Consider the following 25,869-nt stretch of genomic DNA (forward strand, 5'->3'; position numbering starts at 1 on the left):
GCCGGACATTTGCTATTTCATCGCTGCAGTTGCTTTATGCAAATCAAAAAGGTGTGTACGGCCTGCGGAGGCTGCGGGGTGGCTCGTGGCCAAGGCAAAGGGATGCCCCTTCCTCGCCGCGTCGAGGAACCGGGGACGAGGCGGGAGATGCTCAGCACTGCGTGACGGGGCTATCCGAGGCTCATGCCCAGAGCAGTCAGCCAAAGGCACTTTTAAAGCCTCAGTATTTCAGAGACATGTACGAAGGTAAGTTCCCCATGAGAACAGCGTAAGAGGCAGCTGGACGCCAAAGAAGGAGGAATTTGTGACCTCAGAGAGGCTCGGTGACGCTGCAGCTGCTCTTCCCGCACACCGAGATGGGGCTCCTGGCCTCTGCCCACCGAGCCCCTCCACCACCAGCCATGCGCCTGCAGAGATGACTCTCCAGGCTCCCGTTTTAATTCGTTCACTTTCATTTATATTCAAATCAGAGGATAAATGTAGGCAATGCGTACATTTCAGCTAAGGCAAGGCTGCCGTTTCAGAACAACCACATAGAAGGTGTTTTATTTTTAAAATATGTGGAAAAAGAGATGAAGACACTCAGCTCTGCACTCTAACTGTCGTCTTCTTGTTGCTAACATTGGCCTGGTCGTAAAACCAGAAAGATTTTAGAAAATTATTTGCTTCCCAACACACATGCTGTTTACTCCAACAGTGAAAATAAAGCCACAACTTCTTGTGTTTTAAGTCAGTCCCTACATCTCATGCACAGGTTTGCAGGGATGCTCCTGGAGCTTTTGACTAAACCACTCCTTATTTGATAATTTAAACAAGTGATAAATATGCATGTGGAATAATGAAAAAATTCACCGAGGAAGCGCAACCTAAAGAATACACTGATCTCCCCTAAGTCAGGCAGATGCGTGACAGAGCTGTGCAAAGGGAGTGCAGGGTTCCCTCCTTGGGGTCATGCGAAGTCCCACTGGGTTGGGCTCTTAAATAAAAGTGGAAAAATTTCCAGCACCATGTGGAGCTCGGTCTCATAGGCTGTGTGCCCTGACAAAGCACACGGGGTCTCACGAATAACCCTTTGCATTTAGAGTGTAATTTTGCCTGAAAAGGTGATCCTGACATGCTTACAACTGACAGTGCCCTTTTGCAGCGTGCTTTTTATGCAGCCCTATGCTAACACCTACACACACTGGCCAGCCTGTGACTTCAGCTCTGCTCCTTGGTCCCCGTGGCAGATTTGTACAGCCCCATTGTTTCTGGGCTCTGCCTACCCCAGAGCACACAGGATTGTCAGAAACCACTTAATATATGTTGACTTAATGGAAGTTGTGCAGAAAAATGCTGCTGGGTGCTTTGAAAACTAAGTCTGTGGAGAGGATTCGTTAGCCCTGCATTGAAATGAATGATAATTAAGAAAAAATAAGAAATTTTTGTATTGTGAGTTATTCTGGTTGTCACGATTAGCATCTCATCGAATTATCAAAGCTTTCCAGCAGTGGGTGGTGGAGAGAGTGGCTTGGGGCTTGCAAATAGGTCAGAGAAAGAGCTGGTTGCTAAATGTCTGATAGAAACTTTCCACTGGGGAAGAAAATCTTGCTGATTTGATGGAATAGGAACAATTCTGGGGAGAATGTTGATAACCTTAAAACCTACAAAGAAAGCAGGCACAGAGGCTGGGCTGCCTGCTCACAACCTGGGCTCTGTGTCAGCCCTCCTCTTTCCCCGAGGATCCATCCTGCTCAGACGTGCATTTCGCACCTTCTTATTGCAAAATGAAAACATAAAAAGAAGAGAAGCATGAAAATTTTGGTGGCACGGTGCCAGCACAGGTCTGCTCTGTGCCCTTGGCATCCCCAGCTGAATGTCCTTGAAGGCAGCAGGTGGCTTTTTTGGGTGCTTGTTTTTTTTCAGGATCTGGCCGGGGATGGTTTGGGTCCGATGCTCAGGGCTGTGGGGCACTTGCAACTATATTTGACATCAACAGGGGGAGCGGTGAGTCCTGCAGAAGCTGTCCCTGTGCAGGGCCTGGGACATGCCACCCGCATCCTCCATCCCCTTCGCCCAGCATCTTCCACGGCCTTTCTCCAGCCTTTGTCCCGGCCTTTGCTCGGCCCTTGCCGTGCCGACTGGCAGCTTTGGGGGCTGGCGGTGATTTCCACCAACGTGGGAATTCGCCCCTTGGGGTTTCTCCCCCTGCTGCCACCCAGATGTGGTGTTACCACCCAGATGTGGCGTTACCACGACGCCTCTGCGTTGTGTGTACCACCGATGTGGCAGAGACAGTCCATTTTATTTTTGCAGCTCTTTATAATGATTCTCATGATAAGTTAGTGCTGAAATAAGGCAGCTGGGCAGAAGGAGTCTCTGGTTTGGCATGTGATCCCATCTCCAAGGGGTGGCCAGTCCTCTTTCATGGATCCTGTGGGGACAAGGATGCCCCAAGGACATCTGATCCAGGCAGGATCTTCCCGTCTCCCTCCTGTGCTGGGGTGACAGACGGGGCTGCCTGAGGATAAAGAGATGAAAGGTTGTGACATGCTTCACTGCTCCTCCCCGGCAGAAAGGGAGAATATGATATTTTGGAAATGAGATGATCAGATCCGGCAGCCTGCGCTGTGCGGGCTCTTGTGCCTCTGTGGGGAGCACCCCTGAGCTGGGAGATGGGCTCAGGGTCCATCCCTTTGGCTGCTGAGGCTGCACAGCTTTTATTTAAACCCAAGGAATTTCTTTGTTCCAGGTAACTCTTTCCTTAGCAATCGTTGCTCTGTTTGACTTCTTCCTTCCCGTTCTCATAGACAATAACCTCGTGTGAATTGCTGGCGGAGAGACTTGATCAGGAAACCATCCTCCTTCTCTGCCAGCTGTATTCCTCTTGGTCGGAGGGACTCTTCGGTCCCAGTGGAGAATGACTGGCTGACATTCTCGAGAGTGTTTGTCTCCGTGGGGGAAACGGTGCGGCATAGCTGCTGGGGAATAATAATTATATTATTATGAAGGAACAAAGTCCTATTTATTTCTGAGAAGGGGATGGATAGGGGAGAAGAGTAATGAGTTATTGCAGAATAATTAGCCGGCAGCAGTTATGTTGGGCAGCGTTTCCCTTGTAGATGACCCCTCGATATTGTGCTAGAGAAGAACTTGCAGCCTGGAGCGTGCGGTGGGTGAAGGTGGGGCTGTCTAATCCCGAAGAGACACATGTCAGCATCCACTGGCTCCTGCAGAAAACGGAGACGATGCCAACACTCGCCTGGCAGTGCCACACACCTACGGGCAGGACCAGGCCGCCGAGAGGCACCGTGTCCCCGGCGCTCAGCACCATGCCGCTCCGCACCTTCCCGCCGTGGGGTGCCCGTGCGGCTCCCCAGGGCCCGCGCAGCCGCTCGGCACACCCCGGCGTGCAGCCACGTGCCTTTGTGTTGGTCGGAGCAGCTTTTCCCGCACCGCAGGCGCACGCCCGCGTCTTGCTTCAACGCGCGTGAAGCAGCGATCACCCAGTTGGGCACCGTAAATAATTAATATATGTGTCACTGTGCTTCCTCCCAGCGCTGCCGATCGCTCCTCCGGGACCGGGGGCATTTGGCCAAGGTCACTCCCGGTGTCGGGCCCCAGCAGCACCGGGGGTGGGGGGCAGCCTGGATGCTCCCCCCCGAGGTTTCATTGTCCTTGCGGCTGGTCCCTGGGTTGCATCGTGCTGGGTGGGAAAGAGCTCCCAGCCCCGAGGATGAGCAGCACAAAGGGGGACGGCATCGCTGCGGGGGGGGACGGGACGTGGAGGTGCTGGAGGTGGGGGGGGGGAGGTGGATAGAGGTGGCTGCGGGAGGGGGGGTCGTGACACCCGCCGACCTGCTGGGCCCCTCCAGAGCGCCTGCAGCGGGGGGTGGAGGGGGGGTCGCTCCGGCAGGGATGGACCCGGCTGCCGACCCGCTTTGTGTCCCGCTGCGCAGCCCGGCGCCTTCCTCATTGTTTTGCAAAATTGAGGCGGGGGGTGTGTAGGGGGTGTGAAAGACGGATTTAATAAAAAAAAAAATTAAAAATATTAAAAATAAAAAATAATAAAAATAATAAAAATATAATTTTTTCGAAATCGTGTGTTAAAAAATAGAGGCTCTACCTAGACACATAAAAAAAGGAAGGCGGGGACCGCCCCCCCGCTGCCCCCGCCCTCACAATACCGCACCGCCCCGCCCCGGCCCCGCCTCCCGAGCTTCGCCCCGCCCCTCCGCCCGCCCCCGGACGCCGCCGATTGGTTGCGCCGCGCCCAGCGCGCTCCGAAGCGGCCGCCGGGGGGGGCGTGCGCGGCGCTGATTGGCGGCGGCGGGCGCGGGGCGGGGCGGGGCGCTGTCAGCCGGGCCGGGGCGCGGCGGGAGCCGCCTGCGGGGCGCTGGGAGCGGCAGCGGCGCGGCATGGCCGGCTGAGGCGGCGGGAGGGAGCCGCCGCCGCCCGGCGCCGCTCGCCGGCCCCTCTCGGTGGGTGACGGAGCGCCCGGCTGGATGACTGACTGAATGAGGAGTGCATGGCGGAGCGCCGCGCCGCAGCATGAGGCGCCGGCCGAGGACCGCGCCCGGGCTCGCCCTGCTCTGCCTCGCCGCCCTCCTGGCCGCCGCCGCCGGGCTGCCCTCCAGCGCCGCGCCGCCCCCCGAGCCCGGCAGCGGCAGCGGCGGCCCCGCTGAGGGCAGCCCCGGCCCCGCGCCGCCCGCCCGGTCCCGCGCCACCACCGCGCCCGCCCGGGGCAGCGCTCCGCCGCCGCCACCGCCGCCCCCCGAGGAGGAGGAGGAGGAGGAGGCGGCGGTGGCGGAGGAAGAGGAGGAGGAGGAGGAGGCGGCCGCGGGCAGCGGCCCCGCAGGTGAGCGGCCCACGCGTGTCCGTGACGGGGGGACGTGGGGGCCAGCGGCTGTGGCGGGGAGCGGGACGGGGCTGCCCCCCCTCCCTCCGCCGGGCGGACAAAGGCGCGGCCGGGGGTGGCTTCGCAGGGGGCGGCGGCTCCCCGGGCCCCCTATGGCTGCAGCTACCCCCGTGCGGGGCAGGAGAGGGGGCACCCCCGCGGCGTGGGACCCCCGGGAACATCTCACCAGCCCCATGTGCCCGGCGCTGGGCTGGGGCTTGGAGGGAGGGCGGGCGGCGAAAGGGCTCGGGTGGAGGGGCTGGCAGGGCCGTGCGGGGATGCCCAGGCGGTGCCGGTGCTGTAACAGGCGTTACCGGTGGTTTTGGGGAGCCGCCCGGTGGGTGCTGGCCCTGGCTCCCCAAAGCATCCTTCAGCCGCCCCCGGCGTGCCCCGAGCTCCCCACCCAGGAGGTGAAGACGCCTCCTTCCCGTCCCCGGTGCATCGGGGCAGGGTCCAACGAGGTGGACACTGGCCTCGAGCAGCGCCGGGCGGTACCTTGGCGGCAGAGTTGCTCCGTGAGCATCAAAGCTTTCCCCGGTGTCCCACGGCCGCGTGCCGGCAGCAGAACGGGGACAGCGGTACCTGGGTGTCACTGGAGCCCGTGTCCTCACCATTGTCTGGAGGCATGTTTGCAGCTCGGCGGGTGTTGGGAAGAGCCCACGCTAGTGTGGGACCCAACGGGTGCGCGAGGGGAGAAGAGAGCCGTGGGCTTTTCCTATTCTGGGAAACAGGCATCTTGGTGCAGCCCACTTGAGGCCTCATCCTGCCCCTGTCGCAGCTGGGGGGCTCGTACCGAGCTGAGGACCCGTTATGGCAATGGGAATAAATGGAATTATCCATCAAGAGGAGGGAAGAGGGGAAGGGCAGGCTGGAGGGCTGTGCTGTCAGGTGAAGCTTTTGCTGGGTGTAGTGCTGAGTGATGGTGCCAGGAGATGAAAACACTGATGGTCTTTGAAGCTGAGATTCCAGTTTACTTAATATATAAGTAGACAAAACTCTGCTGCAGTCCGTGGATGGAGCTTTGTCCACTTACTGTACTGGAGAACTCCGCTTCACTCTATGTTTCCAAAGCTTTATGTTCAGACACATGCGAATGCTATAGCACTGATTCTTTACCCTATTTATTTATTTATTTATTTATTCTCCTTGCCTGGAAGATGTTTGGTTTAGGTGTGTTGAGCTTCTTCTAATGTGAAAGGGGTATATTCTACTGTTCTGGTAGCTTTAGCAGTCTGACCAAGTGGATTAATCAACCTGTTTTATTTGGCCAGAAATACAATCAGCTGAAGATCTGAAGTCTCTTGTTTTCAGACTTTAATTCCTTTTTTTCCATTGAGGTTTCTGTCTTTACTTTCTCCGGAAGAGACAGAATGGCTTAAGATTAGGAACTGTTGATAAAGAGAGGAGGGGTTCAGTTTTCTTAAAGCAAAAGCAATTTTCTCTATCATGCCACGAGCAGACCTCATCGGCTCAGCCACTCGCCTGGCGCGGGCAGCGTGGCGCGACCCTCTGGGTGCCAAATGGGGGATGCACGTACCTGCTCTGAGTTGTGTCGAGCACATATTTTCCCTGGCTGACCTTGTGTGTTGTGTTTTTTTCTGTCAGTGTCAGAAGGCATCACCTCTCCCATCTTGGGCTCCAAAGGTTTCATCAAGAGCATTCCTCTCATAGGGGCCAAGTGACATGTGTCACACGAGGGGATTGCAAGCCATGAGGTGACTGGTTTAGCAACGGCTTTGGGATGCTCTCGGATGTCCAGTATGAGCTCACATAATGTCCTTTATGTCTGCTGCCACAGGAGGTGTCAGGGATGCGGGTCGGGAGGTTTTGTGTCTAATCCCAGCGCCACCACGGATCCCCCCAGGGGCTGCCCTCACCTCTGCGTTTCGGGTCTCACTTGGGAAGTGGGAGATCCGATGATGAGAACTTTTCCCCACCACCCTTGGGTGTGCTGCGTTGTTATTGTGGAGGCCAGCATCACTCTTTGAAGTTTTAAAGTGCTAATTATTAATGGCCACAGCCACTTGATCTCAAAATTGCTCTCTGGTGCCTTTACGCTGTGGTGATGGGCAGGGTAGGAAGGCATGGGCAGGTTATGTCTTCTCAAAGGGCTAATTTGTTATTTGTTAGCGTGGCAGGTTGAGATTAACCCTGGCTGAGGGGGGATTGCTGGCGTGTTCGTGGGTCGGGTGGGGTTTAGGGTGCCCGGGGGGGATGAGGTGGCAGCGGGAGGAGATACTGGGCTCGGCAGCACCCCGCTGCGTGACGTGGGAGCTTGCGGGGGGGTGTACGGGTGGGTGGCACGGCCGTGGTCTGCGTGGGAGCTGGTCTCTGTGGGTTTTGTGGGGGCCTTTTCTGTGTTGCCCTGTCTGCTGATTGTTGCTGGAGTCTTGTACAGAGGTTTGCTCTCAAAGGGCATTAAGCACCGAAGGCACAGTAAAGCCAGTGGGTGCCATGGGTTTAGCTGAAACTCTCCTTTTGCTTTAATTCAATCGTGTTTTCAACAATACTTTTTCAAGTTGAAAGGTAATTAATTCATCATATGCTTTATTGTGTAAAACAAATGGGCCTTTTCTCATGAATGCTATTAGAAAGGCTTCCTTCAACACTGATGGCATTCCTACTGATAAGAAATTGGTGTGAGAATCTTCACATCCAGTGTTTGTTCAGCACTGCTAAGATTTAAATTCCAACTTCAATGCGTTATTTTCATTCTGATTTAAGGAGCACTTCAGCAACCACTGAGCTGCCTGCTTGTTCCACTCACATTCTCTTCCCTTTCCCAGTTTCATGATGTTTATTTTTCTTTCCAAGGCTGCGATCATGTTAAAATCCCCGATTTTGTTTTTAAGAGAAGTAAATTGCTAATCCTCATGTTTGTGGAGACAAGCTTAGAAGTATCCCCTGCCTTATCACCAAATCCTCTAACACCCGCCATGGAGACTCTGCCTCTTCCTTTTTTATGCAATAGTCTGTTTTTAAAGCAAAAGCTGGAGCTTTGCTGGGGAAGCTGACTTGGGGACAGCTGCTGTTTAGTTGGATGCTCGATGTTGGAGCAGAGATGTGGCTGCTGTGGCCAGCGTAGTCCTGGCTGGACTTTCCCTGCCTAAAGAACAAAACTCCTCTTTTCCACCCATTTCTGTAGGGTGGTGTTGAACAATATGGGTCTCTTTGAAGGACATTTTATTCTGACTCTTCTCCAGCCCCATTTGCTGCAGGTGGGTGGGCTTAAAAGCCCAAACCTCCTTGCACAGCCTTGCTGTCCCCATGCCATGGCTGGGTCAGCACAAGAGCTGCACCCAAACTCTGGAGGCCTTTTTAGGCTGTACTGAGAGTTTCAGATCTTGAAAGCTGTTGCCTTCTCTCCTCCCCACCGTTTCTGTAGTGTTCCATCTGGCTTCCTGGATTGCCAAGTCCCAGACGTGACCCTGAGTCTGGCTCCTCACCTCTGCACCTCCTGGGAGGGGACAACGAGCAATTTCTGCTGCAACCACAGGGCAGGAAATGCAGGTGGCCCGGTGGCTCGGAGCAGTTAACCACAGGAAGATGTCCCGTGATGCTGTGGAAACGGGTGAAAGCTGAGTCAGGGTGTGCAATGATGTTTGATGGGTCCTGAGCCTCTGGCATAGGGCCATCTCTTGCTGGGGTGCTCTCAGCCCAGATGGAGGAGGTGCAGCCAGAGCACCCCAATGGGTGGTGACTAGGCTTTGGGTAGGATTAGCTGATGGCTTTAACTTATAAAGAGGAGCCTGGCAAATCCCCAGGGCAATGGGGGTGGCCTGACTACTTGGCTGAGCGCAGGGGAGGCAGCAGGGCAAGGAGTGGACCTGGTCGTGAGCACTGGCTTCATTTCTTCATCATCCAGCTGGAAAGGTGGAGGGTTTTGCTTTTGCGTAGGGTGTGTGGAGAAAGGTCTGCACACCCTGTGTGTGCAAGAGGCACTATAGGGACAGGTCTTGGAGGGGTCCCTACAACACTGGCAGTATTGTAGGGCAAAAACTTTGGTCCAAGGCATGGAGCTGTCAACACCCAGACCCTGCCACACCGGGGCTGTGCTTCTTGAGTGGTTGGGAGCTCTCAAATCCTGGTGGGACAGAAACAGCCAAGTTGCTGAAGGCAGTTTTGGGACATCTTGGCAGGACTGGTCCCTTTTGCAGCTGTGGGTGACTCTATCCCTCTTCCCGTCCCGCCATGACACCCTTCTGTAGAGGTCTTCCCAGTCAGGTTTGCCCTGTCATCAGCTTGTCCTCCCGTGCTCAGCGTGATACAGGACTCTTTACAGGGATGCACATAAATGTTTAACGCCCGTGCAGCCGGTTGGGTTTCCAAGGCTGGGGCTGAGCAGTAGGTGAGAATAAATGTTTGCAAGGGACCTTTGCAGCCTTAAAAACTTCCGTCTCTTCAGGTGCAAGTGCAGGTCCTGCCCTTTGGCACTGGGCTTGTAGGCAGGCACATGCCTGAATGCCCCTGCCTTGCCTCTGACCCAGCACGGGGGGAGCTGGGGAGGGTGAGCTGGGGCTGTCCTACAGCTCATCACTTGAGAAGGCAGCTTAAGCTTTCCTCGTTTGAGGGCTTGGGATTGTGTTCAATGTGGTTACCAAGATAGCTTGCTTTCAGGATGTCAGCAGGATTTAAATTTTTTAAAGAAATGGAAATTTCTTTCCTGGCAATGTGCGCTCTCAGCCCAGAAAGCCAACTGTACCCTGGCTGCACCCAGAGCAGTGTGGACAGCAGGTTGAGGGAGGGGATTCTCCCCCTCTGCTCTTGTGAGATCCCCCTGCAGTGCTGGGTCCAGCTCTGGGGGCACCAACAGCAGAAGGACATGGACCTGCTTGAGTGGGACCACAGGAGGTCACGAAGATGCTCGGGGGGCTGGAGCACCCCCTGTGAGGACAGGCTGAGAGAGTTGGGGGGGTTCAGCTGGAGAAGAGAAGGCTCCGGGGAGACCTTAGAGCGGCCTCCCAGGGCTGAAAGGGGCTGCAGGAGAGATGGGGAGGGGCTCTTGATCAGGGGTGCAGGGGTGGGATGAGGAGTAATGGTTTGAAACTGGCAGAGGGGGGATTTAGATTAGATATAAGGAAGAAATTCCTCCCTGTGAGGGTGCTGAGGCCCTGGCACAGGTTGCCCAGAGCAGCTGTGGCTGCCCCCTCCCTGGCAGGGTTCAAGGCCAGGTTGGACGGGGCTTTGGGCAACCTGGGCTAGTGGAAGGTGTCCCCACAGCAGGGGTGTTGGAACTGGATGATCTTTAAGGTCCCTTCCAACCCAAACCATCCTGTTATTGTCTGAAATTCTCAGCCTTCACAGCTGTAACTTAATAAGGAGGATGATCTTGTTAGTTGGGATCAGAAAGAGATCAGCCAGGGCAGAGAGCTCCCTTTTTCAATCAAGTAATAAATTGTGGGGTTTGTATCTTTGAGCTTAAAATAAAGGGATGTTGTCCACAGCAGAAAATGTCATTCCCTTGCCTTCCTCCCTGCCTCCACGCTCCTGTCTGAGTCATTCTTGAATCAGATGCATCCAACTGTCCTGACTCAAGACTTTGAGAGTCTTGGACTTAGGGATGCTCATGAAAATCAGGATATTTTTGGGAGCATCTACACAGCATCCAAGGTCTTGTTTGTTAGCTTCCCTCCACAGGGGAACAGTGCAAGGATTTTGCTTTTTTTCTTTTAAATGATAGTTGAGATTTGGACATCATCACATCACTGAACTGCTAATGGAAAATACTGTATGTGAAATAGGACAACTACTGTGTGGTGTGTTGGAAGTTATTTGTCTGTCTGTCTTGGTATTACCCAAACACCAGCCTGCGGGCAGGCAAAGCTGCTGAAACACTGAATAAAGTAGCTTGCCTGAAGCTGGGGGGGGCAGGCAGTGTCCCGGCACTGCTTGACAACGCCAGTGGCCTGCTGGGTTCTGCAAGGGTGGTGGTGGTGGTCCCCAGGGGCAGCACCCAGCAGTCAGGGTGCCTCAGTGTGACCGGGGGGGGGTGGACTGTTGCAACACAGTCTGGGGTTTGCATGGGGTGCAAGGGTTGTGGCTGTCTGAACAGCTGGGAAATGCGTGGGTCAGCGTGGGTTTCCCAGCCAGTGGCTGGTTTTGCCCCTGGAGCATCCTCCCAGGGCGGCCTGATCCTGGAGAGGCACCTTGGTCCTGTCCTCGGCCCGGTGTGCACTGGGCTGTGCCAGAGGGGAAGGTACCACTGCGAGTAAGGAGCAATGGGGCTGGGCTGGCAGCAGAGCTCAGCTCATGAGCTATGCCAAGGTGTAACCTCAGGGGGTGAGTAACCCCATCCTGGAGGGGACTGTGGTCCTCGTGCTGCTCCAGTGCGGCCTTGGAGGTGGCTGCAGCATCTTAAGCTCTACTCAGATGGGTGGTGGTGACAGTGGGCATCTGTACCCAAGTCTGTCCCCACCAGCTGTGTGCGGGTGAGCAGCACGAGGACAGGGGCATCCAGGACTTCCCACACCCCGTGGCTGTGGGCAGAGAAGCACAGAACAAGCTGTCCTCAAGGAACAGAGGCCCCGGACGTGAGTCTGCTGAAGTCAGGGGAAAGATTTCAGAGGGTTTTTTGACAAGAGCCCATGGCCTATAAATATGCAGGGCTAAGTCATTGTGCTGCTGCTAATATTTGCAGAGCTAAGGCCAGCTGACTGTCAGAAAGTGCTGTTGCAGATCCGAGGTGCTCGCTGGTGCTTCCAAGAAGCATCCAAGATCTTAGCAGTGGCGTGATGCATCTGCTGTCATTAGAAATAAACTCATGCCTATGCTGGGTGCTGAAGGCAGGGATTTCTCTTGCAGCCGTCTGGCTGGAAGGGAAGGCTCCTTCTGCTTTACCTCTGACAAGCACTTGAAATAAAACCAAAAAAAAAAAATAAGTGAAGGAGCTGGATTGCTGTGCAGCATCTAGACTGCACCTGAGACCTCACTGAGCTTTTAAATGAAGTTGCAGCAAGGGCTCAGACTTGCTTCAGAGGTCCTGGAAACCCACCGGCTTTGCTGCCCCGGCTCGTGCTGCGTGTCTGAGCTCAGCAGAGCTGCCTGGAGCAGCGCGGCATCGCTCGGTGGGAGCAGGGGGCTGAGGGGGCAGAGTCTGGCACTTTATAATTGGTTGGGGATATTAATATGTTTTATGAGCTAAAGGCTAGATTGCAATCTAGCCATCTGCCCTGCCTTGGGGGTCGTGTGTCTCCACCACCCCAGGAAAACAGAACCAGTTGCAATTCAGTCTCATTAAACTGGCTGAAAACCAGATTTCTGGTTCACAGGAAATTATTATTTTTTTTTTTAATTTGACTTTTGGGTTGGGTCAGACTGAAATGGAATAGTTCTTGCTCTGCTTCTGCTTATGTGTCCAGTAAGCTCGAGGGTCCTGAGCCTTGAGGCTGTCCCATAAAATTGATGACCTCGTTGTGCTTGGGGCTAAATCCATCCCCGGTGTTGAGTTGGGGACTGCTGGGTGTCTGCCAGGGGGAAACACTCCCAAAATCCTGGCAGGACTTGCCTGGAAGGGTCTTTTATTGCATTAAAGCTTGTCAGTCTGGAAGCATTTCAAACAAGACATTCTGGACTTGGAATAATTGAACCTCATTTGTTTAGACAGCCCTTTTTCCCCCTAATTCAATAGGAACTTCCCAACAGCGCTGGTCCTGGCTCCCCCTCAGCCTCCTCTCCCCGAAGAGCGGTGGAGGATGTCGCCACTTTTGATGGGTCACTCACACCCCCATGGCTCTTCTCCCTGCTGCTTCACAGCCAGGGATGCTGGAAAAGTGGTCCAGCTTCTCCTACATCCCAGCCGGCTGGGGTCCCGCAGCTGAGCGGGCCGGGGGCAGCCTGGCTGTCTCCCCTTGTTTTCACCAGCTCTTTCATAAAGGCACCCCGTGCAGAGGAGGGGTGCCTGGTTCACGTGTTTTTTCTGGATTGCGCCTAGCTGCCTGTGAAGAATAGACCGTCTAAACATGCTGCTGGAGCGCTAATCGGCCGGGGATGGTTTGAGCTGCCCAGAGTGGCTCTTTTGTTGGAGGCTGAATTCCTCCTCTGGCTGATGCTCATCCGGATCTTCCCATGCAAAATTCCTATCGCCCTTCGTCACACAAAACAGTGGGGTCGTGATGCTGGACTGGCTGCCAGCTCTCATATTTGGCAATGGTTCTGCTCAACCTGCTTCAGGACTTCTATTCCCCCCTCCTCTAGAACAGATTTTTGGGGTCTCTGCCTCTGTTTCATACACACATGGATCCTATTTCAGTAAATGAGGAGCTTCCCTGGAGCTGCATGAACTAATGGGAAGCCTTAGTTTGGTCTTGTGCTGCTTAAAGTAGGATTTTTTTTTTTTTTCCTGAACACCTGCTGTATGAATTAAAATTTGCCTTGTAAATGTAACCGATTCAGAGTCTGAGCATGAGAGAGAGGCGTTTGCTTTTTGCTGGAAAAAAGGAAAATGCAAAACCTCGAAGGTTTTTCTCTTCAGGCAGCTTTGCCTTGAAACCAGAGAGAAACTCAAGTCATTCTTTTTACCATTTTTAATTCAGTTGCCCACTGTCCTTATAGATAAGCCTCCAGAAACATGACGAGGCAAGCATCTCTGCTATTTATAGCTCACACTGCTCCACATGCCTGTTTTAAAAATCAGCCAGCTAAATGGCTCTGCAGCCTTTCAGCAAAAGGCTTAACGACGCAGGCATTTATATGCATGGATAGATGTATGTATATTTACAGGCTGCTGGTGGTGAGCCTTCACCCCGAGCAGGCGGGATGGTTTCTGCAGCTGGGATATTTCTCCTGGGCAAAGGGGAGCTGCCCTGACTCCGGGGAAGGGGCTCTGGTTTAGTCTGCACCCCCACGCTCGCCACTGCCAGCCAGCCCCGACGTGGGACTGGTGCCACTGGGGATGCTCCCAGGGGGTCAGCCCTCCCACCTCTTCCCTGCACCTTGGCTATTCAAGGGAGGGTTATAACTAGACAAGATATACATTGATACTCTTCAAGCTTTTACAAGAAAAAAAATAATTTTCTTTGAAGCTACGTTAACCCTTTTTTTTTTTTTTCTTTTCCTTTCGTGGCATCACCTCTGTATAATGAAGAGGCTGCCAGTAACCTTTACCCGTTTAACTGGTCATGCCACTTCTCAGATGAATCTGCTTTATTCCTGGCAAATTATACTGCTGCAGTTTTCAGGCAGCTTTACTCTATTTTGACTGACTAGCTGACTATATTAACTGATAGTGCTGCTTGGGCTGCTTTGATCCTGTATTATTTATGGAAATGATGGCATATAACTCTGTGTAGCTGATTAATGCTGCATGTATTTTTAATGTGCTAGTTCTACTGTTTGATCTGTGCTAAATGATTATTCCCTGATGTGCTCCTGGGTTCATTTTGGTGCCTTATGAAAAGGATATTGAAATGGACTGTTTGTTTTGTTGCTTTTTTTTCCCCAGTGGTCTCATCTTGTGCTGGTTTTTAAGCTTTCGCAGATCGTTTTCCCAAGCAGGGCTCTGCCGCTATCACGTGGAGCGTTTACACTTTATTGCTATTAATTTGAGCGTTTCATTGGTGGCATTACTCTAAATTCATTGCTGTGTGTGCTGTTGTTTGAAGTTTTGTGGAGATATGAGGTGGAAAAACAATCATTGAGGTGATGCTCAATCCTTCCTTGTGTGCAATTGCTGAATCCCAGCTTGGCTGTGATTCAGGTCCAACAATGCTTGAATGAGAAAGAAACCGGTCTAAATTGGAGGGGGTGTTATTAATATTTTCTGTGGCCTGTCACAGGATGGCTGGGACTGGTCGATATTAAGAAAATGACTTTAATTGCTGGGGAGGTGTGTGCTTGACCCGCAGCTTCCTCCTCTGTGGCGTGAGATGTGGTCATGGCTGGGGAGGGACGGGTGGGAGAAGGCGAGGTTTCATCCCGGGCAATACCCACTGCATCCTGTGGCACATCCTGTGGCGTGCGTGGCATGTGCAGTGCTCCTGGTACTGCCGCTGGGGAGGGACTCTGATGTCCTTCATCTCCAAAATCCTTCCCCATCACCAGATGTGGCCAACGGGGTGGAAACCAGGAGGCTGTTCCAGGAGGACCATCTGTGAGCTGGAGGATCAGCGTTTCACCTCTCCTGGGGCAGAACAGAGTGGGGGGAAGTTGATCTTTGTAAAATACTTTTTTTTCCCTCCCTGCCTTTTATAGCACCTGCTCATTTTCATGGCACAGGCAAGAGCTGTCTCCAAAGCCCTGCCCGCACCCAGCGTGTGGCCAGACACACCTTCTCCCTGGGCACACCGTGCTCCAGCAATAACAGGTTTGCGAGGATGCTTTCATGAACAGCACTGTAAAGGTGCAAAGCAATGGTAGTTGAAAACCTTTGAAGGGAGGTTTTTTTCCCTCCTCTGAACAGGGCTTTTTGTCAAAATCAGCAAAATGGATATCTTTCTGCAAAAGGTCCCTTTTGCTTTAATGGACTTTTCCATTGAAAACAGTTTAAACTTGACATTTTGTTCCCTCCTTCTAAATTTTTCAAAGCTCCTTGGACCATTAGAAACTTCAATAATTCTGTTTTCCTGCTGTTTTCTATTTCAAATGAGTTGTATATAAATATACATATATATATTATAATATATATTATATTTTAAATAAATTTTTCCATCAGCTATAACTCTTGCCTTTTGTCACTGGGAACAAACCAGTTCTGCCCCAAAATGGAGCACTGCAACGAGCCAGTTATCTAGGGGAAAAATCAGGGGGATTGAGCTGTATCAAGCACCGAGGGATTTTTGGATACAGCTCCTACAAACCGCGTTGCTTCCCTGAAACATGTCTCGGTTGCAGACGCGTGAGTAATGGGGCAGAGGCACCCACACCTTCGCGGTGCTGTTGGATGGGGAAAGAGGGCACAGTGCCTTGCGCAATGCCTGCAGCTGGCAGAGCCTGCGGAGGGGGGGGGGGGTCATGTCCATGCACCCCTTCCTAGCCCAAACTGCAGCCCCAGGGGTGTGGGGAGCTGGGCTGGGATCCAGTTAGGACCCCAGGACATCCAGAGAAGGTGGAGAATCTGCTCCAGGTTGTTTTATCAAAATGAAATGGGTATTTGAATTGGAGCACGCTGACCTGTTGGCTCTTGCCTGGGCTGGGTGTTTGTTCACTTTGTGCCAATACAGGAGATGTCTTCGCTGGAGGCTCCCCAGCTCGTGTTCTGCTCTTCTCTGCTGTGACCAGTTGGGTTTTTTCCTGGTCCCAGTACTTGAAGAAGTATTTGGGGGGATTTGTTTTGTTTTCAAGCTCTCCGGATGACTTGGACAGGAGTGCAGCCATGCCATCTCCCAGGACTCCCCTCCCCATGAACGACTGCGTCGTGTTAAGATCCGTCTTGCTGGGTTTTCCAGCAATGCCCCTGAATTCCTGGGCAAGGCTGGGGGAGCCGTTTGGGTTCAGGGGGAGCTGGTGGGGCTGTGTGGCATCGCCGCGTCTTGCACAAACAACGTCCCCTCTGCCGCGGGGCCAGCTGGCGCAGGGAGCAGATGGGGAGGTGGAGCCGGGCTGCTCGGCCGGGTTTCAGGCTACGATAAAGCAAAGTGACGTAGAGAACTAAATACCTGTTATCAGAGAAAAGCAAACAGAGCCTCCACCTGCCTCCAGCCTTTCTCCCTTCAAGGGCAGGCTGCATGCCCGGCATGTAGCTCCCTGTAAAATATGTTTTATTATTAACATGCTTGCTTTGGCCTGGCTGTGGTTGAGAAATCCAAGCTTGACTCCAGATAATGAATGACAAACATTTATCTGTACTTAACTATTTTATTCTGAGCATTTTTTTTTTCCTTCTGGAAGTTTACAGTAAGTTGTCGACAGCGTGCCCTTTGACGCGGATTAGCGCTAACGCCTCGCAGTTGGATCTTCCCATCCTTTTCACATCTTGGTTGTTTCTTTTCAAGGGAGGCTTCTATGCCTGTGTAATCCATTTAAAATGAAAAATAAACAAAAAATGGACTGATCTCTGAAAGAGCAGTCGGGGACGAGGGTGATGCAGGCTTCCTTGCAGAAGGTGGTGAGCTTTGGGGTGGGATGGAGGGAGCGGTGGTCCTGCCGTTCCTCCCAGCACTCCAGTTTGGCATTAGGGGGTTGCTCCTGGAGCCATGGTTTTTGGTTAACAAACCTCTTTAAAGCTTTCCAGAAGGTGTGTAGATGGTGTGTTCAAGCTTGTGGACTGGGGAATCGGTGCTTTCCTCTCTCTGCTCCACCACCCTCACGTGGTGATCTCTCTTAGGGACCTCCTGTGTGTCCACTGTCATGTATGTACGTGCCTAGATGGCCCTTGCCTTAGAGCTGATACCTCTCCCATCTATATATACATGTAATATCTTTAACAGTGTGTGCAATATTGGCCATAGTGAAGTAGAGCCTCTCTGTGCATTGCCAGGGTTGTGTTGGGTACCCGCAGCTCCCCTGGATTTGGTCGGATTTTCATGCCCCTTTGCAAGTGGGACTGGGATGTGCTTTTTGCAGGATTTCTCTTTGGCTGCAGAGCCTGTGGAAGAGGAGGCCCCTGCTCTTCCTCCTGCAGTGCCAAAACAGTCATTATAAAGCCCTCAAAAACTGGGAAATGGTCAAGATAGAAATGTCAACAAACCTCTTCTAGCTGACCCTCTGGCTACAGAGGAAGTTCTGTGGTTTAGAGCATCTCTCTGACTTGGGATCAGGCTCGTTTTTGCCAACCCAAAACTGAGTGTGCTGCCTTTGCCAAGGGTGATTCTCCGTTGGTGATGCCATCCCAGTTGCAAGACATGAGTGGTGTGGTGCTGCTGGGGGGCTCGGCTCTGACCCTGCAAATCAGCACTTTGGGTTTGGATCTTGGCTCAGACTTAATCTTAGCTTAGGACCTGTGGGTGAGATGGGGAGCGCTGCACAGGGTGCCTGAAACCCTTGTGCCTGGCTGCCTCCATCCTTCCCCTCACAGTTTTGAGGGTTTTGCCTATTAAAAAGGATTTGGGTGTTCTCAGGGACAGGGCTGTTGCCTGTTGTACTCCAGTGGATGGCCTGGTATTTATTGTGGAGGTTTCAGAGAATTGGCTTAGACTTTAAGTCATTGTTTATGGTTGCTGAACTTGCGCTGTTTAATGGAAACATTTTCCTTTTGAAGGTGAGCTATTGCTAGAAATAAATACAGGCAATACCTTGTGGCTGAGGCAGGGGCCAGGGCTGGATGGAGCTACATCGTCCGTCAGCGTTGGCAGCAGCACGGTGACTAAGGAGAAATTAAAAGCTGGTGTGCAGCCCTGATTGAAGTCGTTAATCTGCTGCAGGGCTCAGGGGTTTAAAGCAAAGGTGAGCGGGAGGCAGGGGCTGGCAGCTGCCCTCAGAAACTCCCTGTGAGTGGACTCTGCCCCTGCGCTATGCATGGGGGGGATTTATGCTCTCTAAATTCCTGCCATCACTGCAGTGGATGGAGGAAGATCTGGAGTGCAGCTTAGATGCGCTGAGATGTCCCCTGCTGTCTGCTCCCAGCAGGTCCCCAGTAGCCGATAGCAGATATGCTGCAGTTCCCCATTCCTGGTGATAAAGTGACGGCTTTCTCCATCCAGGTGTCTTTTTCCATGACGTACCCTGGCCCCTATCAGTTCCCTTTCTGAAAGGTCAACTTCTCCTCCATGGATTTGCCAACAAATTTTGTCTCACGACCGGATCTGTAACCCAGTTGGGCTGGTGCTAGATGAAAGCAAAGGTGAATCAAGTTCTCCAAGGGGGAGTTAAGTCACCTGATATAAACTGGAGGTAAACACATCACTGTGTCCTGTGCAAAGTGTAGCAGGGCAGGCACAAGGCTGCATTAGAAAATAAGGGAATAAAACACAGGGCAGGAAACCTCTCTTCCCAGCTCTATCCCAGCAGCTCTCCCTGCTTGCAGCACATTATAACTTACAGCTCCTTGTCTGGCGAGAGTTACGGTAACTCCAATTTAGCCCGTAGCACTATGTCATCATAACCTTGAAACCGGACCCAAATGGCAAAACCTGCTTGAAACCAGTTGTGATGACTCATGCTTCGTGCTATCCCTCTGCCCGGCTGGAGTTTCTGCTATGGTAATTCTGCTTATTAAGCAAGGAGACAAAATAACTTTTATTAAACTTGGAACCAACCTCAGGAGCAATGAGAGAATCGGGACCTGCTGGCTTCAGACTCCCAAAAGGTTTTCTTCTCTTCAAGTCCCCTCTCCCTTCTTCTGCACAGTCTTTAAAGTGAATGAGAGAGGAAGAAAGATGCTTTGCTGTTTGAGATGAATAAAAATCTGCATTTAAATATGTTTATTTAGAGTAGGAACAAAATTAGGGAAGCATATTGGGAATGAATCCTGTGATGCTGGGGCTTTACTTCATCTCCAAGCTTGAAAATGCAATGAGCCGAGATGGATGGGGGTCTTAGCTCAGGCTCTGTAAAGCTTCTTTTTATTAACACTTTCAGTAAGTGTTTATTAACACGGTGGATAAAAGAAGCCTTTGTTAACGGGTCTGTCCTTTTGCTCCTCCAGTGGAGGAGCTGAATTTTAAAAGGAACTGCCCTGGGCACCTGCTGGAGTTACTGATGAAAGTCTTCATTCCAGATTTTCTTCACAGGCTTAAAAATAAAATAGCCTAAAACCCTCCAAAGCAAGTCTGCCCTCTCTTCCTCCTTAAAAAAGTTGTAAAAATGCCTCTCGCTGCCTGCGTGCAGAGCTGTGCACGGTGGCCCCCTGCCCTGTGTCTGCGGAGAGCATCACTTCATGCTAAAACAGCTGAGAAGACGTGCAATTTTGTCTTGAAAGGATTTCAAGAGAGTTGCCCCCAGCGTTGTTGGCTTTTGTTCATCTTAACTGCAGTGGGAGGGAGGTCTGCTCTGGGGGACCAGGGTGCCGGGTGGAGAGGGGGTGTTGTGGTCCACCATGGAAGTGCAGCTGGGGGGTTATCTGGTGACGCGTCTGCCTGGTCCGTGGGGTGTGCTGGAGAGGTGGGTCCTGCCCCGAGGGGGGGCTCAGGGTCTGACCTTGTGTTATAGCAGCGTGAACCCCCTTGGTCCATCTTCTACTTCTCGTGGATGTCCAAAGTCTCCCTTTGAATGCGTCTCTCATCTTGGGGAGTTACTAGAGCAGTTTAAAAAGTGCTTCTCTTGCTCGGAGAGAAACCTGAGCGTGATTCTTATGCTGCCCCAAAAGGTGAAGGCTTTCTCCAGAGGTCGTGTGTGCCCCAAAGCTGGCAGGGTGGCCGTGGCAGCCATCCGAGGGAGCATCTGCTGCTTCCAGGAGTTGCAGAGCTCTCCTCGCCTCTCGCCAATGCCTCGCCAGGGGAGGATGCGGTTCCCAGCATTTTCATATTAAATTCTGGTTTGATTGCACACCTGTGCCATTGATATTAGCATCTCCACACTGTTGTTCTGTCTTTCCTCCCAGTGTAAGAGTGACTGCTTTAAATGAGAGAGGAGGGATGACTTCTTACCACACCCATCCTACCTTGGACTGAGCTTTGGTAGCTCTGCCTGGTGTCAGTGGTGAGGGAAAGCTGCAGGTCCCTCTACGTCCCTGGAGCACCCGGTTACACCATGGATGCCCCTGGTGAAAGAAATTGGATTATGTCTTTGCGAACAAAAAAAGATGCATTTTGCAGTGAGACCAGCCATGTGCGTTTGCAGCCTCACCGGGAAACCTCCCCAGAGCTCCAAGCTCTGCAGCTCGTACCGTGTTGTACCTACGTGGAAGGATGTAGGCAGTGACGATCTCCAGCAGCTCACCTCCCATGGGTGCAGGTTTCAGCCACAGCAGCTGATGGTGCTGAAGCAGATGCGTTATCACCTATTCTGTGATCTCCACACTAAGCAAAAAATGGCTTTACAGCAGCCTGAACTTGGCGGCTCCCTTCTCAAAGGCAGTGTGAGAACACCTGTGGACCTGGGGCAGCGATGGCCCTGCTCGCCTGCACCCACACAGCTTTTGGGCTGGGTAGTTTGGTGGATGCTTGGAGCTGAGCTGGGTCTAGGGTGGTGTGGAAGGAGGAGATTGGAGGTCGCATCCCTTCCTGCCAAAGCTGAATTTGACACTGGGAGCACGAGGAGTTAATTGTGGTGACTTGGGAGAAGAGGAGCTATTACATCTGCAGAGCTGTCAGCAGGCAAAGTCCAGAGGGGAAAAGGCTCTGGAAGGCTGCACGCCCTGCAAGCAGTGTATTTTGGTTTTAAGTAACTTAATTGTGTCAGACAAATGTGCAGGCAGGAGGCAGCTCCTGTAGCTGGGCAGATTATTTCCTTGCAAGCTGGATGAAGTCTCTGCTTTGCAGCCTGCGCAGCTTCCTTGGGAGCGGAGCCCTGGCAGCGTGGGCAGCCTGGGGTGGGATGAACAAGCAACAACTACTGTGTTTGTGCAAAAAAGCTCTTGGATAAAGTGGGGTTGGCAAGCCCTGGCTTCCTTAGTGGAGCAAAGGAGTCCTCCTCTACGTGCTTCACCTGAGGTTTTGGGGTTGAAGCAAATTTGTCCTTTTTGCCTTTCAGTTTGTAACTGTCATAGTAACAGAGACATGGAGAGTGCAGGTCTCTGGTGATTCCTTCCTTAAGTGCTATATATTTAAGGTATCTAGTGGCTGTAATCTGCATCTTCTTGGAATTCCTTGTAAGGAAGTTTTTATTTGTTCATTCAATCAAGGAGAAATAACTTGTATTGTTTAACACCCCAGCACACACCTCTCCTGCCAGCTGGATGCTACCTTAATGTGTTAATGTGATGCTACCTTGATGTTCACTGGGTGATGGTCAGAATTGGTAACAGGAAGGGGAAGAAGGTGGTAAAGTCAGGCCAGGAGTTGTGTCGCAGCCTCAGAGGATCTTGTTGGCATGGTGGGTGTGCAGGGAAAAGGCAGAGGCGTCCAGCAAGGACTCACTGTGAATGTGGCTCATCTAGCTACAATGCTGCTGTCGTGTGGAGCTGCCTTGTTTGCAGTGGTAGCTGCTTTTTTAAAAAAAAGAAAAAAAAATTAAAATAAACAAATGCTACATGTTCTGCGAATCTGAGGTGAACATCTCCGTGTCCAGCTGGGGAAGGGCAGCCTTGTTTCACCGTGGTCGGTGGGGTTTCTGTGGGTGATGGCAGCTGTGGGGTGGGAGCTGTGCGGGGGAGCTGGGAGGAGCCACTGGCGGTGAGCTGGTCTGTTATAAGGGGTTGGTCATTGTCTCGGAGGAGTCGGGAAGGAGGAGCAAGGCAGCAGCCCATGGTATGAGTCTCCAGACTGGGCTCTTCACCCCTGCACTGGTATCATCTCTATACCATGGCTGGTGGGTGAGCCTTGTCCTGACATAAATGAGCAAAGGCAGAGAACACAGCCTTCAGACCTTCTATGTTGCTGCTCAGATGGTCAAAACTCACGTATCCCAGTTCTTGTGTGCCCACCTGCATGAAGATTTACCTTCATTGATGGTTCTTGGTAGGAAGGTCCTCTCATCTACAGGAGTCATCTAGAGCAAGACCAGCTGTGATGGTTTAAGAAGTTACCACTGCCCGTGCCCCATCCTCTGCTGGAGGTCCCAGCTTCTTGGCAGGAAACCTGTTTGGTGCTGTGGGATGAGGCCAGTGGCTTCACCCACCATCCTGGGTGGGCAGCTGATGGATGAGAACTTGTTAGGATGCTTTTAATAGGGCAGAGCACTTGGGAGCCTTGGCTGAGGACACCCGAGTGCTTTGCCCTGGTTCGTACCAGCATCAACAGTGTCTGAATCAGTCACAGTAAATTAATGCCAGAAGAAGGTTGCTCGAGGATGAAGCTCTCCTGTACAGACGCGGCAGCATCACGGGGCTTTCGGCAGGGTCAGACGGGTCCTGCTGGTTCAGCAGTTAGTGTCGCTGGGCATGAAGGCTAGCGTGGCATGCCAAACGCTGAGCTGAGCTTTCCGATGTATTTGGCCGGGCAGCGATCAGATGGTTTCGTGCAGAGTTGTCTTTGTAGTGGTGGAAGATGGGTGTTGCAGAACTGATTTCCCTTGCCCCCCCTCCCGCCAGCTTGCTAGCTTTTGCATTTTATATCCTGCTCTTTGCTTTTATATTTCTTTGCCTTCTTCAGCTGCTTTAATCCCCCACTGCTCACCTTGCAGCAGCACCAGTTGCAGTGCTGGAGAGACCACCCAGTTGTCCCAGTGTTGCACCTTGTGCCCCCTTTTAGTGGTGTGTGAGCCCGATTCTGCAGGTCCTGGACCCCAGCACCCATGGATTGGGTCAACTAATCCCTAGGGAAGGGGACAGAGGGGGGTGTCTTAAACTCCACACTTGGCTGTTCCTGCTGCCTGACCTTGGGAGTCTGCAGAAGGTGTCGGGGGAGTGCTGATGCTGTTGGGGTATGAATTGCTCAGGAGAGACATCTGCAACAGCTTTTCTGGGGAGGAGGGTGGCTGTGCAGGCAGGGTTGTCCTGTTGGAGCATCTGTCTGCTCTTGGCCGGGCAGCTGCACAGGGGGATCGGTGGCTGGTGCCAGGGCTGCCTCCGACCACGGCTGGGCAAATAGATGCTGTCGAGTCCATCAGGAACAGAAAGTTTTGCTCACGTCTACTGCAACAAGCTTGAGTAGTGAACCCAACTGTTATTTAAACAAAAGGCTTTACCGTACCCTCTCCGAGATGTCACCCGGGGGAGTCTGCAGCTTGTCGCTGCGTGAGCAGGATGCACAAATCCTTTTCTTTGCTTAACTTATGGTGATGCGGCGTTTCCCCCCCCGGGGTGTCACGGCACATCACATCTCAGGGCTGTAGGGAGGCAGTTTGAAAGGTCTGGACATTCACTGCAGAGAAGCATCTAAACATTTTTGGCTTTTGAAAACTGAGGAAGGAATCAGTTACATCCCCAGGGCCAGGGCAAACCTCCTTCTGCACGGCTCTGAGCCTGGGCTGGTGTCACCTGCCCGTTTTGTCTCAGCATGAGCACTTTGTGGGGCTTTAGCTGATTTATAGCAGTGTTGAGGAAAAGAAAATAGATCAATTATTTTAATATAGAAAGTTACAGGCTTAAAAAAGCTTTATTAACCTTCTATTCAAAGATTTAATGTCGTGGTGGAGTCTCAGCTTGTGCACTGCTGATCTGCTTGAAACGCAAACATACCTGGGGGGTTTCCCCCTTCTTTTGCTCCAGCCGTATCTGGGCCAAAAATTAAGGAGTGAGGGACTTCTCATCAGGGTGATTTCTCTCTGGGCTCTCCTGCAGGGTCAGTGATGAGGAGGGCCTGGCTCCCCGGTTTCTCTCAGCTGTAGAAGTGGGAGCAAGGGGTGGTCGTTGCTGTCATCTCCAGATGGGTGGGTTTGGTGGCTTGGGAGACGCTCACCTGGATGACCCTGCAGACCTGTGGCTTCCCAGACTGCTGAGCAGCAAGGGCAGAGCTCCCCATGGTATCCAGTTAACGCTCCTAAATCCTGCCCTGCAGTGTCTGTCCTGGGGGGCGTCTGCCTTGCAGTTGTCTTTCTTCAGGAGGAAAGCAGCAGCACCGAAGGCAAAGTAACTCACGTACGTGCAAGCCCCTGCAGGAGCCTGGAGCTGGGCTGGAGGAGCCAGCCTGAGCCATAACCCGACCCCTTCCCTCGCCCAGGCAAGTGCCAGCCCTGGCTGCGTGCTGGGAGCCTCCCTGGGCAGGGCCGGAGGTGGTAAAAGCGGGGTTCATCCGGGCTCCTCCTCCAACTCATCTCCTAACCCCTGTTTTCTTGCTGGTTAATCATGCAACACAACTTTTATAGCCCAAATATAAACAGTTGAAAGGACGATTCTTGCTCAGGGTTTTTCTCCGTAGCGCCTTTAAAGCTCCTGTATAAATTAATGTGTTCGTTCATTAGCTACAATTCCCCAAAGCACCGAGCAAAGTTTGTGATTTTAATTACTTTTTGCAGGGATCTGAGCACACGGAGACTTCAACAGATGATTATAGTTCATATTATTCATGCAGCTTTTTTAAATCCCTTTCTCTGCTAGGGCATGGTCGATAGATACTAAAATTGAAGTCTGCTAATAAATTCCCAGCCCTGTCCCGTGTGAGGTGTCTTGATCTTCGAATGAAAGCATTTTGCTGACAAAATGATTAAATTTCCTGAGAGGTGCTGCAGAAAGTATGTCTGTAAGGAGGGTACGAGCTGCCAGGGTTGCTGTGGGCTGTTGTGGAGGTATTTGCCAAAGTTATATTTCATCCTGTTTATCTCTAAACCCCGAGTTGGGCTGGCTCTGTCACACGCTGGGTGGTAAAAAATACGGAGATTTTCAAACAGAAACAAGGAATATTTATATGGTTGCAGACGTTTGTGGAAATATTAGTGGGAAATCTAACCAACTAAAGTAAAACGCCGACAAAACTATTTTCAAATTAATTAAAAGTCTTGGATCCATTTTTTTAACTGTTGAAATTTTAATCCTCAAGCATTTCCTTGGTCTGTTTGAAGTTACTGTAGCTTCTTGTATCATAAACATTTTAGGGCCACATTCTTCTTTATATACAGTCTGCTTAGTAAGAGACCCAGAGGGTTTGTCTGCATATGGAAACTTATTGTTATATAGGAATAATTCTTCAGGGCAGCTGTGTAATGCCTCCTGCACAGCTTTCTGCATTATACCTGGTTCTTAATAACTACTGGACCACTCCTGCTTCTCTTGACATGTTCTTGTCTTGCTGATGGGAGATTTTACCTCGGGTATTTTGCCCTGCTGTTAGTCCCGGTGATGCCATAAGCTGGAGGTCTCCCAGTGCCGGAGGAATAAGAGGTTAATGAGAATCTGTATTTTACCCATTTTTTTGTTTATGTTTACAGTGTTTGATCCTTTAGTCTCCCAAGACAGCTTTACACCTGTGAGTCTGACTTCTTTGACGCACTTTTCCTGGGGAATGAGCCGGTTCAAAGCTTGCTGCGCAGGTTGCTAACTTGTTTAGCATCAAAAAGGAAGGGAAAGCAACAAAATTTTTTGCTGCAACATAGAGGGGCTTTCAGGAACTCCTCAGAAACTAAAAGCCTGTATGTTTGATTGCAGG

General features: G+C 52.0%; 1 protein-coding gene across 1 annotated transcript in view; it reads left to right on the top strand.

Moving 5' to 3' along the window:
• The first annotated feature begins 236 nt into the window (after window positions 1-236).
• The window catches only part of MEGF9 (multiple EGF like domains 9), a 60,249-nt gene continuing 34,616 nt past the window's right edge, over window positions 237-25,869 (top strand). The window contains exons 1-4 of the mRNA XM_074924116.1: window positions 237-246; window positions 1,906-1,986; window positions 3,216-3,345; window positions 4,671-4,837. Coding sequence (XP_074780217.1) covers window positions 237-246; window positions 1,906-1,986; window positions 3,216-3,345; window positions 4,671-4,837 — 388 coding nt within the window. The remainder of the gene's footprint in view (window positions 247-1,905; window positions 1,987-3,215; window positions 3,346-4,670; window positions 4,838-25,869) is intronic.

The sequence above is a fragment of the Athene noctua genome, chromosome 20, assembly GCF_965140245.1.
Source record: "Athene noctua chromosome 20, bAthNoc1.hap1.1, whole genome shotgun sequence".
NCBI classification, from domain to species: Eukaryota; Metazoa; Chordata; class Aves; order Strigiformes; family Strigidae; genus Athene; species Athene noctua.